The sequence below is a fragment of the Mustelus asterias genome, chromosome 7 (genome assembly GCF_964213995.1).
Source record: "Mustelus asterias chromosome 7, sMusAst1.hap1.1, whole genome shotgun sequence".
NCBI lineage: Eukaryota > Metazoa > Chordata > Chondrichthyes > Carcharhiniformes > Triakidae > Mustelus > Mustelus asterias.
Window position 1 is genome coordinate 72,906,687 of NC_135807.1, and position 14,197 is coordinate 72,920,883.

Below are 14,197 nucleotides of genomic sequence, written 5' to 3' on the forward strand. Positions count from 1 at the left end.
CCTGTCTTTTTTTCTTTAACGTTAGAAATATGAAGACAGTCCAGAAGACTACCTTCATAAGTTGGTGTTCCATGAATTTCAGCTATACTGCTGTCCGATGTGCAGCCAGAATGATATCTGTTTTCAAGATCTATCTCCTCATGTTCATCCAACATCTGTAGTTAATCACCACACTTTTGGCTATTGTACCACTGCATAATTTTGCAAAGTTAAAACTATCTTTCAGTGATATAAAAATATTCAATATAAATGTTACAATTAGAATCTTGGTAATCATAGAATCCCTGCACTGCCATTCGAGTCTGCACTGACTCAGCATCTTACCCAGGCCCATCTCCCCATAACCCTGACATTCACCATGGCTAATCCATCTAACCTAGACCTCTTTGGACTGTGGGAGGAAACCGGAGCACGCAGTGGGAACCGACACAAACACGGAGAGAATGTGCAAACTGCACACAGTCACCCAAGGCTGGAATTGAACCCAGGTCCCTGGTGCTGTGAGGCAGCAGTGCTAACCACTGTGCCACCGTGTCGCCCATGTAATGAAAGCCTTAACAATATCAGAAAAGGTGGAATAGGAAAACATGATGTTTCCCTCCATTCCAATGAACCACAAGTGATTCATGTTGTGTTGAACCACCATTTGATTTTCCCCAACAAGCTGCAAACTAGTGAGTATGATCTTTTTGGTTTATAAATGACAATATATTTCTTAGACAATTCACATTCATAACAGTTAAGTATAAATTCATGCATATTAACAATTCGCTTTATGATATTCAATGTATTCTGGCTATTTAATCTCAGTCACTATTAAATCCACCATTTGTCATTGTTTCAATATAATCCCAGGTGCTGGGAAGACACCAGATGGCATCATTATTACAACTGTGCAGAGTCAATATGAGCTGTAACAAGTGAAATCACAATGTGGGTGTAGTGAAGTGGTTAATAAAATGTGTTGATACATTCTTCCAAGACTTGTCTGCCTGTTTTTATAATTGAAAATATTTTCTACCAGCCAGTTGATTCCTTTCACCAAAATTTGCTGTGAATCTATTATGAATAAACCTTTGCAAGAACAAGTAAGTTTGCTAAAGAATCAATTTGGAGATGGAGCATCCTCAAATCAGTTTCAATGTACAATTATAGAAACTGTTACTTTCTCTCATTGGAGAAGAACATATCCAATTTAGTTAAATACTGAACTTGCAGTTTTCCCCTATGGATATCAGAATGGTTCTTCAACCCACGTCAAACCAATTGACTCTCTGGAATGGCTGAGTAAATAGATTCATGTAAAAGGAGTAAACAAAAGTCAATAATGTGACTGGTTAAAAACAGAAAATGCTGGAAATACTCAACAGTTCTGGCAATATCTGTGGAGAAATAAACGGAGTTAGCATTTGAGAATAATAAGCCTTGTCAGCACTGGCTCTCATTTTGAGAGTACAGAATCAGTGGCACGGTGGCATAGTGGTTAGCACTGCTGCCTCACAGCGCCAGGGACCCGGCTTTGATTCCTGGCTTGAATCACTGACTGTGTGGAGTTTGCACATTCTCCTTGTGTCTGCATGGGTTTCCTCTGTTTGCTCCGGTTTCCTCCCACAGTACAAAGATGTGCGGGTTAGCTGGATTGGCCATGCTAAATTGCCCCTTAGTGTCAGGGGAACTAGCTAGGGTAAATGCATGGGGTTATAGAGATAGGGCCTGGGTGGGATTATGGTTGGTACAGACTCAATGGGCTGAATGGCCTCCTTCTGCACTCTATGATTCTGTGAGAATCGAATTGAGTCTCTCTTGTTCTGCCATGGGTAGCAACCCTGTCTCTGAGTCAGGAGTCCACTTCAGGACTTGATGGCGATTGTCCAGAATCATAGAATCTCTACAGTGCAGAAGGAGGCCATTTGACCCATTAAGTCTGCACCGACCAAAATCCCACCCAGACCCTATCCTGATAACCCCGCCTATTTACCCTGACACTGAAGGGCAATTTAGCATGGTCAATAAACCTAATCTGCACATCTTTGGAGTGTAGGAGGAAACCGGGGCACCCGGAGGAAACCCATGCAGACATGGGGAGAATGTGCAAACTCCATACAGTCAATTACCTGAGACTTGAATTGAGCCCGGGTCCCTGGTCAGCTGTTTGATGGAAAGAAATTAGAGCCTCATTATTTCAGGCCCTCGGTCACAAAATGTATGTGGAAGTCAATGTAACCACAGTAAGTTTGATTTGCAATTCAACATAAGAGCAGGAGTAGACCATTCAGCCCATTGGGCCTACTCCGCTATTCAATACAATCATGGCTGATCTTCCACTTTGGTGCCTTTTCCCCATAGTATCCACGTATTTCTTTACAGCATACGTATGTAGAAATCTTTAATCTCTATTTTACACATTCTCAATGACTGAGCTTCCACAGCTGGGATAGACAATTCCAACAATTCACAACCCTTCAGGTAAAACAAAATATCCTTATCTCGGTGCTTACTTTGAAACTATGTCCCCTGGCTCTAGACTCCCCAACCAGGAGAAACATCCTACCTGCAACTACCCTGTCAATCCCTTTAAGTATTTTCAATGAGATCATCTCTCATTCTTCGAATTTCTGGAGAACACAGGCACAATTTCCCCAATCTCACTTCATAGTTCAGTCCTGCCATCTCGGAAATAAGTCTGGTCAACCTTTGGTACACTCCCTCCATAATATCCTTCTTTAGGTATGGGCACCAAAACTACACACAGTACTCCAGGTGTGGTCTAACCAAGGTTCTATACAATTAAAGCAAGAATTCGCTAATCTGTACTCAAATTCTCTTGTGATAAAGGTTAACATACCATTAGCCTTCCTAATTGCTTGCTGCATCTGCATGTTAGCCTTCAGTGACTTACTAATGAGGACACCTCAGATCCCTTTGTACATCAAACATTCTAATCTTACTATTTAAGAAATACTCTGTGCATCTGTTCCTCCTACCAAAGTGGATGACCTCACATTTTTCCACATTACATTCCATCTGCCATGTTCTTGCCCACTCACTACTTGGTCCAAATCCTCTTGAAACTGCTTTGCATCTTCCTCACACACACATTCCCACCTAGCTTTGTGTCATCTGTGAGTTTTAAAGTATTACATTTGGTCCCCATATCCAATCTATTGATATAGATTGTGAACTGCTGAGGCCCAAGTATTGATCCTTGCGATACCCCACTAGTCACAGCCTGCCAATGCAAGAATAACCTGTTTACTTATACTCTGCTTTTGGCCTGTTAGCCAATCTTTAATCCATGCCAGTGTGTTACCTCCTATACCATGTGCTTTAATTTTGCAAATCAACATCCTGTGGGGGACTTTTTCAAAAGCCTTCTGAAAATCCAAGTACACTACATCCATTGAATCTCCTTTGGTGAGGATGTTAGTAACATCCTCAAAATGGCCAACAGGTTCAGCAAACATGATTTCCCATTCATAAATCCATGTGGACTATGCCCAATTAGTTCATAATCATCCAAGTGTCCATTTATCACATTCTTTATCATAGATTCTAGCGTTTTCCCTACTACTGATGTAAGTTTATGTTCTCTCTTCTTCCCTTCTTAATTGGTGAGATGACATTTGCACACTCAAATCTGCAGGAACCATTCCAGAATCTATAGAATTTTTGAAGATGAGCACCAATGCACCCTCTATCCCCATAGCTACCTCTTTCAACACTCTGGGATATAGAATATCAAGTTCCAGGGACCTATGAACCTTCAGTCCCAGTAATTTCTCCAATACAACCTTCTTACTAATACAAATTTCGTTCAATTCCTCATTTGTCCTAGTCATTGGGAAATTTCTTATCTTCGTCAGTGAAGGCAGAAACAAAGTAATAATTTAGCTTCTCTGCCATTTCTCTATTCCCCACTGTAAATTCTCCTGACTCTGTAGTAGGGCGGTACGGTGGCACAGTGGTTAGCAGTGCTGTCTCACAGTGCCAGGGACCTGGGTTTAATTCCTGGCTTGCGTCACTGTCTGTGCGGAGTCTGCACATTCTCCCGGCATCTGCGTGGGCTTCCTCCGGGTGCTCCAGTTTCCTCCCACAGTGCGAAAGACGTGCTGGTTAGGTGCATTGGCCATGCTAAATTCTCCCTCAGTGTACCCGAACAGGCACCAGAGTGTGGCAACTAGGGAATTTTCACAGTAACTTCATTGCAGTGTTAATGTAAGCCTACTTGTGATGCTAATAAATAAACTGAAACATGATTGACCCATGTTGTTTTTACCAAATGTTTCAATTTTACTTATTTCTTTGCATATTTTTCTTTTCTTCTCTCCTCATTGGAATATGCTCATTTTTACTGCAAAACATTCCCATTTGTGTCCAAGTGATCATTCTTCTTGTTGGACACTAACTAGTGAATGACAGTCGGCTATTTAAGACCATTTGTCATTGCAACTGAGCCCAATCCTATCTCCCTTTCATGCACGTTTTCCAACTATGATTACTGGATATCAATCAAAGGTTTACCTTCCTCTCCTCATCTACAACATGAATTTATTTAGCACCTTTGACATAAACATCTCAAGGCACTTCACAGGATTGCTATCAAACAAAATTTGTCATAGAGTCATAAAAGGAGATATTTGGACAGTTGACCAAACATTCAGTCAAAAAGGTATGTTTTAAGGAGGATCTTAAAGGAGTAGAGTCAGAGAAGTGTACAGATTTAAGGAAGGAATTCCAAAGCCTAGGATGCATGCAGCTGAAGTCACAGTTATCAATGGCAGAGGCATTAAAATTGGGGGTGTGCAAGGGGCCATAATTGGAGGAGCACAGAGATCTTGGAGACTTGTAAGGAAGAAGTTTACAGAAATTGTGAGAGATGAGGCCTCAAAGGGATTTGAAATCAAGGATCAGAATTTTTAATAGTGATATCGCTGAACTGGGAACTAATGTACTTCAGCAAGCACAGGGCTGATAAAATAAGGTACAGGATGTCTATGACCATCTTAGCACAGACCGGAAACTTCCCTGGTCTATCATGTTGAGCAATATATAAGCATTTACTTTTTGAGTGTTTGGGCAGATTGTATCAAATACTTCTTTACAGCTGCCACTGATCTACTTTCACCCAAGTGACAGCTTTTTCATAACCACTGAATAATCCCCTACATAGCAAATACTAATTGTGCATTAAATTTAATATCTAGCTGGGTGGGGACAGCAGAGGGGGGTTTTATTCTCCTATTAGAACAAATATTCCTAATTTTCTCCCTTCATGATTATGTCCCCTTCACTCACTCACACACATTTTTTGCATCCAAAACTCTGAGCAAGCAGTTTACTCCCAGGTATTGTCAAAACTGCAGTTAGTCAGTCACTGGGACACATGTGGAAGCTATTTATTGGAGACTCTCCACATCCAATTTTCCTTTTGTTCTTTAAGTGAAGCATTTGGCCTCTGTTTAATGCTTCTCAGCAGCTGCGTTACTGAAATTAGGGCAGCAGAGGAATGAAAGATTAAACTTTCATCTCACCAGTCCATATTGCTGTGGCTTCATGTTCCAACATGTCACAGTGTGCTTCCCTCCTTGCTGGTTTTCACCCAGCTTCAGATATGATGGACATTGATTCTGATGTACTGTGTAAGGATATGGTGGCAAGCTACATAAAAAAAAAGTGTCTCATGCTTAATGTGAAAAGCTCGTCACTGATTCTTGTTTTAACTGAACAGATTCACTCATGTTTATTTGTTTCTACTGTCACAGAAGCTGTTTATCTGGATGAGCAGTTCTGTTTTAAATAACAAAAATTATGGGATCAGCAGCTTTGTTATATAAACACAGAAAATACTGGAAATGCATTACATTTATAACCTACAGACTTATCCACTGTAATTTTATTATGAATTAGTGACATTGTGACTTGTATTGCTGCCTCACAGCACTAGAGACTGAGTTCAATTCCAGCCTTGGGAGACAGAGTGGCGCTTGCACATTCTCCCAGTATCTGCACAGATTTGCTCCGGGTGCTCCAGTTTCCTCCCTCAGTCTGAAGATGTGTAGGTTAGGTGAATTGGCGATGCTAAATTCCCCCTTACTGTCCCAAGATGTGTAGGCTTGGAGAAAAGTGAAGTAAATGCACAGGGTAATTGGGATAGGGTTGGGGGGGCAGGGGAGGTATTTGGCCCTGGGTTAGGGTTTCTATGGCTTTATGATTTTATGGGATCGTGAACAATGAACTGTAAAAATATAATGGACAAGAACTGAGGAATGAACATTGCACACCATTTGCTAGACTCGCCCTGCTCAAATAATTTATATGATCTTTGCCCTGGAAGTCGTAATAGGTTTGATATCCAAATGGTATAATGTCCATTGCAGGGCATCAGATCTCTATTTCAGTTTCAATGAACATTGCCCACCATTCATTAGACTTGCCCGTTCCCAGATAATTTCTATGACCTTTGCCCTGGAAGTTGCAATGTTAGATATGCAAATAAACAGTGCCCTCTGCAAGGCATCTGGGGTCTGTATGGACAGGGCAGACAACTGTACATCTCCTTAACCAATCAGATGTAAGAATTGTTAATTGGCAGCTGAATCTGAAGCAGAAAGTTAGGTTAGAATAGTGAATTCAATACCAAATCTTTTACAGAAAATAAAATTAGGGAAAGCAAGACTGGATTAAGGGCAGGAGAAAGAGACACAAATGAAAGTATAATTTACAATTTCTCTTTTAAGTCTTCAACGACAATCAAAATCTAAGCAATGAAACTCTATTCTTGTAAGAGTTAATTTTTGGTGTTGTTCGGCAGTAAGGTTTATTGACCAGGGTATTGAAATGGACACTCTACCTTTTGTGGCAACTTTAATATATACCTATTACAGAAATACAGGATCTTCACAACATTCAGTACATTGGAATGGGAGAGGGGGGCGGGGGGGGGGGAGGTGTTAAACAGCGACATACTGTTTGCAGTGTTGTTTCCGGATATTTGTCTTTAATTACCTATCTGCATTGCCGAAAGCTACTGTGTGATTTAAATGTAAGTAACAATCAGCACCATGAAGCCCACTATTATTTTTATAATAAACTCCAGCCCATTATTTATTTTGAATTAATATTGCTGCGATTGTTATACATATAGATGACGTATTGGCAACTCTACAGGTCCTGAATGTTAATTATATGTAATACAACTCGTTAATTGTTCTAATCCAACAGTTTGCACACTTTACTATAATTATGTTACATTTACTTGGAGAGTCACAATTCCCAATAGTGTGTGGTGCTCCACGCACTCCAACACGGTGAGAGATCACATCGAAAGCGGAAATGAGAATTGGCAGAAGGCTTGGTATGCATAAAGAGGACAACAGAAAACAATAGAAGAAATTAATTAAAATTATTACTGGAAGCTGAAAATGCAGAGTACACATGAAATGTAGTCCAAAATAATCAATAAGCAACGGATGTTGTGTGTTCCAAACACTTTAGCACGTGGGTTAAGCCATTCATAATGATTGTTAGCTGTTAATAAATTGCTCGTCTCTGGCTGTCAAGAATCTATGTTTATTTCCAAGAAAGTGCCATTCAGCAGTATAAAAACTGTCTGCTCATTTTTTTTGTTCTTGGGTATGCTTTACCCTCATCCCAAGTTGCCAGATGAGCTTCCTCTGATTTCTTATGGCTTGGTCATGTCCCTAACCTTTACCCATACCTCTCTCTCGACAGCAATTTCACCCACCTCCTTCACCCATTCACGAAGATTTGAATCACAGGGAGTAAGGGCATCCCCTCTCTGACCTGGTGGGTCACAGAAATATGTACAAGAAGTATGGAAAATGGAAGGAACTTTTTGGCTAATTTGGAGCTGTCACCACACTCCAGTCAACACTCATCAGATTTAACACATTTATTATCAACATTGCACACATAGCCCTGGGTTGTCTTCATAAGCACATTGATCTCTATGGGACATCAGCATGGCATTATAACATGTAACTATATTCACACTTCTGTGTCCCAGCTCCTTGGAGCACATCTTATGTGTGGGGCCAAATTGGTCTCATCTCTTTGCAGGGAGGGATTACATACGTGCTGAAAAAATATATATACTGTCTAAGCTTTTCATCTTGCACTCATCAAGTTAGATCCCTGCTACTTTGATACAGTTTTTCAGACTGGTTCACAAACACGTGAAACGCAGTCTCAAAATTTAAAATGCTGCAAAACACAAGCAGATCCATTGACATCTGCAAAATGAAAAATAGATTCAGACACCTGGTGGAGACTTCAAAAAAATCTCTGAATTCCACCTGAATGTTTAATCTGTCTTTTCTCAAAAACTCAAAGCCCTGTGGTGGGATGTCCAGTATTTAGTGTCTTTATTTCTGACTTCCAATATTCGCAATTTCTTCCTTTGTCACGATCGTAACAGTTTTGTGATCAATACAGTACGAATCAACCAATAAAATATTCACGCCCTCCAGCTTTTGCTCAGCCTCAAATACACGGGCTCGAAAATGTAATAACAACAAAATATCAATTAAACAAATTCCTCTTATGTGTGTATTAAATACCTACTTTGTTCTTACTCTTTAATACCAGCTGATCTAATCCAATAAAGGGTTTTCCTCCGAGACAGTTAGTGATCCGATTAGTAGATCCCTGAGGATCATCCCAATATTTCTACTTTGATGGAAAATTAGATTTTGCTTCCCATCAGCAGCTCAAAATTCAGGCAAAGCACTTCTCTGACCCAGCACACCCCAAAACTCTTCCGATTCTAAAACAATCGGTTGGTTTCTGTGACACACCTTTGTTAACAGGGATTACAACATTTATTAAAATGGAGTTCCAAGTCCTTTGCGGAATTAATAGTGCTTTGATAGAAATTGTGGTATTATTAGATGTTATTATGTACTGAGTGTCCTCAGTTATATGGAGATGAATATGGAGATGCAACAAAGATATAGAACCCCACTGAGGTGGCATTAGTGGCAGCTTCACTGTACCGCAGGGAGTCCATTGCTGAGGGGGATTGTTTTTTACTCAATGCATTAACATGATGGTGGCATAATTTTCTACAGACCTGGGCTAATGATCACAGCACACAGTAAAGACAACCTGTTAATTCAAGGATACGTGGACAAAATACGAGCCCCCTCATGAAAGTAGAACTAGGCTAGTTGATGCACTTGAATTGATTACTGTTCCTTTCACAGGGACATGTTTAGACCTAATCTTTCCTGCACTAAATGTTACCAGATTCCTAATACTAATGCTGTTGTACAAACCTTACTCCCGTTTTATGACAGGCTGAAGATTCTCATTCGATCACTGTTTGGGCAACATGTGTTCATTCATATCAGCCGAACATTGCCACAGGGCAGCTGAACAGGGCAGAGTAAGTAGTTCATAAACAAATCGACATTCATGATATTTGCATCCAGTAAATATTTTATGGTGGAATAGCGTTTCCCCTTTTTCAATATTTTCTATCTACGTGTGTCAACGTAAGGAAAGTTTTCAGTATTACAACTGGATGTACTGCAGTTGAAGTCATTCAGTCCTACACTAAGGTTTGTCAGTTCACCTATAATCATCCCTGGTCATGAGGAGATGGAAAATGCGTTTATGTTATAAAAGATCACTTAGCTATCAGACACGGGTGATCAGTTGTCACGCCTTTTACTAGATCCAGCCTACTTTCGGCAATGATAATCCCAGAGGAGAAATGTCAAGTCACTTGACTTTCAATTACAGCAATTGATTATCATTTTAAAACCCTGTCACATTACTTTGAAAGTACTGGGCGCAAGGAAATAAATATTAACAATTGTTTTGCTATTATATGCAAGGGGACAAGGGAAATGCAAAATACACCCGACCATTGCAGATTACTAGCTAATAATGCAGAATTCACCAGTATTCAAGGGGTGGCACGGTAGCACAGTGATTAGCACTGCTGCCCCATAGCCCTAGGGACCCGGGTTTGATTCCCGGGGTCACTGTCTGTGCGGAGTCTGCATGTTCTCCCCGTGTCTGCGTGCGTTTCCTCTGGGGTGCTCTGGTTTCCTCCCACAGTCCTAAAGATGTGCTGGTTAGGTGCGTCATGCTAAATTCTCCCTCAGTGTACCTGAACAGGCGCCGGAGTGTGGCGACGAGGGGATTGTTACAGTAACTTCATTGCAGTTTTAATGTAAGCCTACTTGTGACACTAATAACTAAACTTTAAGTATTCTCAGCGAATTTTAACAATAACGAGGTTTAAATCAATCACCAACAATTTGAATTCATGTCCATCACTGTCACTAAAATGTGTAAACTCGATCACTAGCAACTAGTTAAAGTTAAAATCGAAGATAATGTGATAATTAACTGACAAGCACGACATCGTTATCAGAAAATATATCCTGTTGTAAATAACACTCCTCCACCTTTGTCTGTTTCATGCAGTTTCACCGGAATCGGGAAACCGACATAAGGGTTGGAAAGTTACTGCTGGATACCTGTTGTTCCGAATTGCCACTGGGTCCCAAGCACAAATCAAAATTGCAATCTCAATTGTCGCACTTGTATTGGATCATACCATGCTTTTCCAGATTTGTACAAGTCATGGACACAGGTCAATAGCGAAGGACAAGTTAATCAAGCAAAAAGGTGGCGGGGGAACTAAGTCGGAAACCTGAAATAAAAACCAAACCGCAGGTTCCGGAGAACAGATCTGCAGAAAATACCAAATTTCCACTCTACCCATCTTGGACTGAGATGACAAGTTTAAAAAATCTATTCCCATAAAGAAAGGAAATGAACAGGAACCAGAAACCTTGGAAATAATTTGGATAAACTTTTGTAAAAGTTGCCGGAACAATCTCTCCAATCACTTCAAAACATGGAGCTTACATGGGTTGCTTGTACTTCTTTTTTTCTCTGGTTTTCTTTTTCTGTTTGTTTCCCTCCATCCCACCCGCCCCCCCTCTCATTATAAGTCTTCTATTGGTGAATTAGCCAATGAACATGGAGGAAGCCTTACCATTAATATAAGATTCTCGTTTGATCCTGAAAGATGTTAACTCGGTTTAATTTTTTTGGAAATGTTGCTGGCAATGTCCTGCATAGAGTCTGGGACATTCTTTTCCCTTTTACTTGACTTTATAACAAAAGGTTATAGATGTTGTCTCCAGGTGCCTTTCTTATTCATTCAGTCGCATCAAGGCTCATGATGATTGTAGAGATTAAGCTGTCTCTGAAACAGCAAGTACCTCCGCGTATAGGAACCGGAGAGTGAAATCCTAAAAAAAAAGATAAACTCATCCTTCAAACAGTTACAGAAACAGCATTAGATCCACCTCCACGTCTTGTAGAGTGGGGTTCAAATATTTCAATAGCTATATATAGTGAAATGATACCTTGGCATAAAATAGACAGCCTCTATGAATGAAGACAATTAAATGATCCCCATCACAGATAGATAGACTTCTGAACTATCCTCGTCTAATATACAAAACATGCAAGCAATAGATTTGGCTCAGTTTTGAACTCATACAGGTTACATTATCCATTTACAACTTCTAGTGAAAAGCTTGCTGGAGTCCTGCTGGTTCACTGAGATCATGGGCACATCAAATAGACTCAACTGTTACCGTATCTTCCAGCAACAGACAGGAGCTCTGCGTTGTGGAATAGATTAGGAAGATTAATAAATTCTCTATCTTTTCCACCAATTCTCTGCGGAAAAATTTAACCATATGGAAGGCGAGAATTAGAATTTCATCACATTAGGGGAAAATGTAATGAAAAGAGTCGAACACCTGGGGCCAACTCTGAAAGACACAATTAAAAGGGTTTTAATGAAACCGGGGGAACAAATACATTGGTACCTCCAGTTATCCTGACACAGATTGATTTGCTGGAGGTGTTGTGGAATAGTACTCGGGACTGATGTCACAAGAATGAAAAGCTGCTACTAAACGCTCGGCGCCATCAAGGGCGATTAAAATCAAACAAGAATAGTCAGAAACGTGAAGTGAGTTTGTACTGTTTCTGTTCAGCTCCGGGAAAAATTGCATAAATACACCTCGGCAGTTCCGCTGCTCGCTGCTTTTACGTTTGCCAGCTCTATGTGTGATCGGGTCTAAGAGATGGGGAGCAGACTTGTAGGACTGGAGTATTAAGTGTGCTCATTGATGGGTGAAAGTCGCCACACATGTCAGCGCAAGGCATTTGTTCGTTTTCTAACGGGACAAAAAAGCCTTGAAAACATATGCGTTAAGTTGTGTATACAGATGGCTGGAGGAATAATGGACCGAGCGCCACCTCTGTAAGCTGTGGCGGTGTTTTCTCCTATGTATAAAGTGCATGTGTACATTCAGCGACCGGGGGCTGGGGAGCTCCTCTCCATTCAAACAGAGCAGTTAGGGAGAGGGGTAGATCTCGCCGTCTAGATTGTTTGTTACCGTTTTAATCCTATTAATTAAAACGTTAACCTGATTGGTGGAAGCTCGGTCCCAACAGGCAACCCTTCATAATAACCTGCTCGGAGATAATGATGTAAAAGACTCCCGTCTGCTGATCGCCACGGAAATATCTTGAAGGTGAATCCAAGCAGATAAGCGTTACGAGGTGTTCATCATCATCACCATCATCAGTAACAACAGCAGCAGCACATCGGCACAGATCACAGGGTTCAAAAAAGTGCAGGCATCACCATCAAGTGGTGAAAAGATCAAAGCCAGGACAAGTTGAGATATTAAAAGAGTAGTTTATGCAACAGCAACAAAACCCCAGCCAACGGACTTGATCTGGCGAGAATGGAAAGGAGCCTCCACCTCGGTGCACCACAAGAGGATCTTTTCCACCAAACTCTCAGCGCCTCGGCCAAAAGGCTGGAGAACACTTTCCGCCCGGCCGCCGCGATCGAGCTCTCTCTGCCCGAGCCCCAGTCCCCCATGGTGTGCTACGAGCAGGCGGACCCCGAGCCTGTCCCCCAGCAGCCGGGGGGAGAGGGCGGAGGGGGGGTGCGGACTGGCAGCGCCAAGTACAGCGAGCAGCATGTCACCTCCTGCCGGGAGAGCAGCGGCGGCGACCAGAGCCTGGACGATGACAGCGACGAGCGCTGCGAGCTGCTGCTGATGAGGCAGGGCGGCTCGGAGCGGCCGGGCTCGCTGGGAGCCATGGCCAAAGTGGACGGAGGAGCAGCCACCAAGAAGAACAAGGAGCAGCGAGCCCTGAGGCTCAGCATCAACGCCCGGGAGAGGAGGCGGATGCACGACTTAAACGACGCGCTGGACGAGCTGAGGTCGGTCATCCCTTACGCCCACAGCCCGTCCGTCCGCAAGCTCTCCAAAATCGCCACGCTGCTGCTGGCCAAGAACTACATCCTGATGCAGGCTCAGGCGCTGGAGGAGATGAGGAGGCTGGTGGCGTACCTCAATCAGGGCCAGAGCTTGCCGGCAGCGCTGCCCTCCTCCGCCGCCGCCCTCACCCCCAGCCTGGGAGCCTACGAGCAAGCGGCGGCCGGCGGCTACCCGTTCACGGCCAGCGGCTTGGCGGTGGCGGCGGCGGCGGCGGCCAGCTGTCCGGAGAAGTGCGCCGCCACCACCACCCTTTACAACAATGTCACATCCAGTCTCTGCAAACAGTGCAGCGACAAGCCTTAAATAAATAAACCCCAGTCTTTTCTTTTTTAAGTAAATAAAGAGGACCATTTACATCGCGAGGGGGCAAATAAAAACAACCCACACTCAAATGGAAATCAACAACAAAACCAGACTAAAGTCACCGCAACTGACTTTGTTGTTGTTTGGAGGTTATGTCTAGAATTGACTATTTGTACATAAATATTGTTGGAAAAGTTTGGGCGAGGAACTGGGGAGAGAGGATCAACAAAAGTTTCTTTTTGTTTGGAGCGGTGCATCTTTGGGTTTTTGAAGGGTTGATTTGAACAATTCCACGCTTTTAGAACTGCCCAGCCTCAACAATATTTGTCGGTTCAAAGGTTCCATCAGTATTAGTAGCTACTATGGATTATTTGTATTAGCTTCATCCAATGCTTTCTAAAACAGAATCTGTCCGCTATGATTACGGCTGCGATACAGCTAAATTCCAGGCTGCATTCGTTCACTGCGCTCTCCAGACTGTCCTCCGAGTAGAGCTAGAGCTACAACCAGCCATACGACTTGTGTCCTTTTTTTTC

General features: G+C 42.2%; 1 protein-coding gene across 1 annotated transcript; it reads left to right on the forward strand.

The window, feature by feature from the left end:
- The first annotated feature begins 12,812 nt into the window (after window positions 1-12,812).
- bhlhe22 (basic helix-loop-helix family, member e22) lies at window positions 12,813-13,683 on the forward strand. Its single transcript, XM_078217086.1, has one exon. It carries the CDS (start codon window positions 12,813-12,815, stop codon window positions 13,659-13,661), a length of 849 nt encoding a protein of 282 aa, XP_078073212.1. The 3' UTR covers window positions 13,662-13,683.
- Window positions 13,684-14,197: the final 514 nt, after the last annotated feature.

Bases quoted from the DNA above. Each gene is read 5' to 3' on its own strand.
- bhlhe22 (XM_078217086.1), top strand. From the start codon at position 12,813: ATGGAAAGGAGCCTCCACCTCGGTGCACCACAAGAGGATCTTTTCCAC.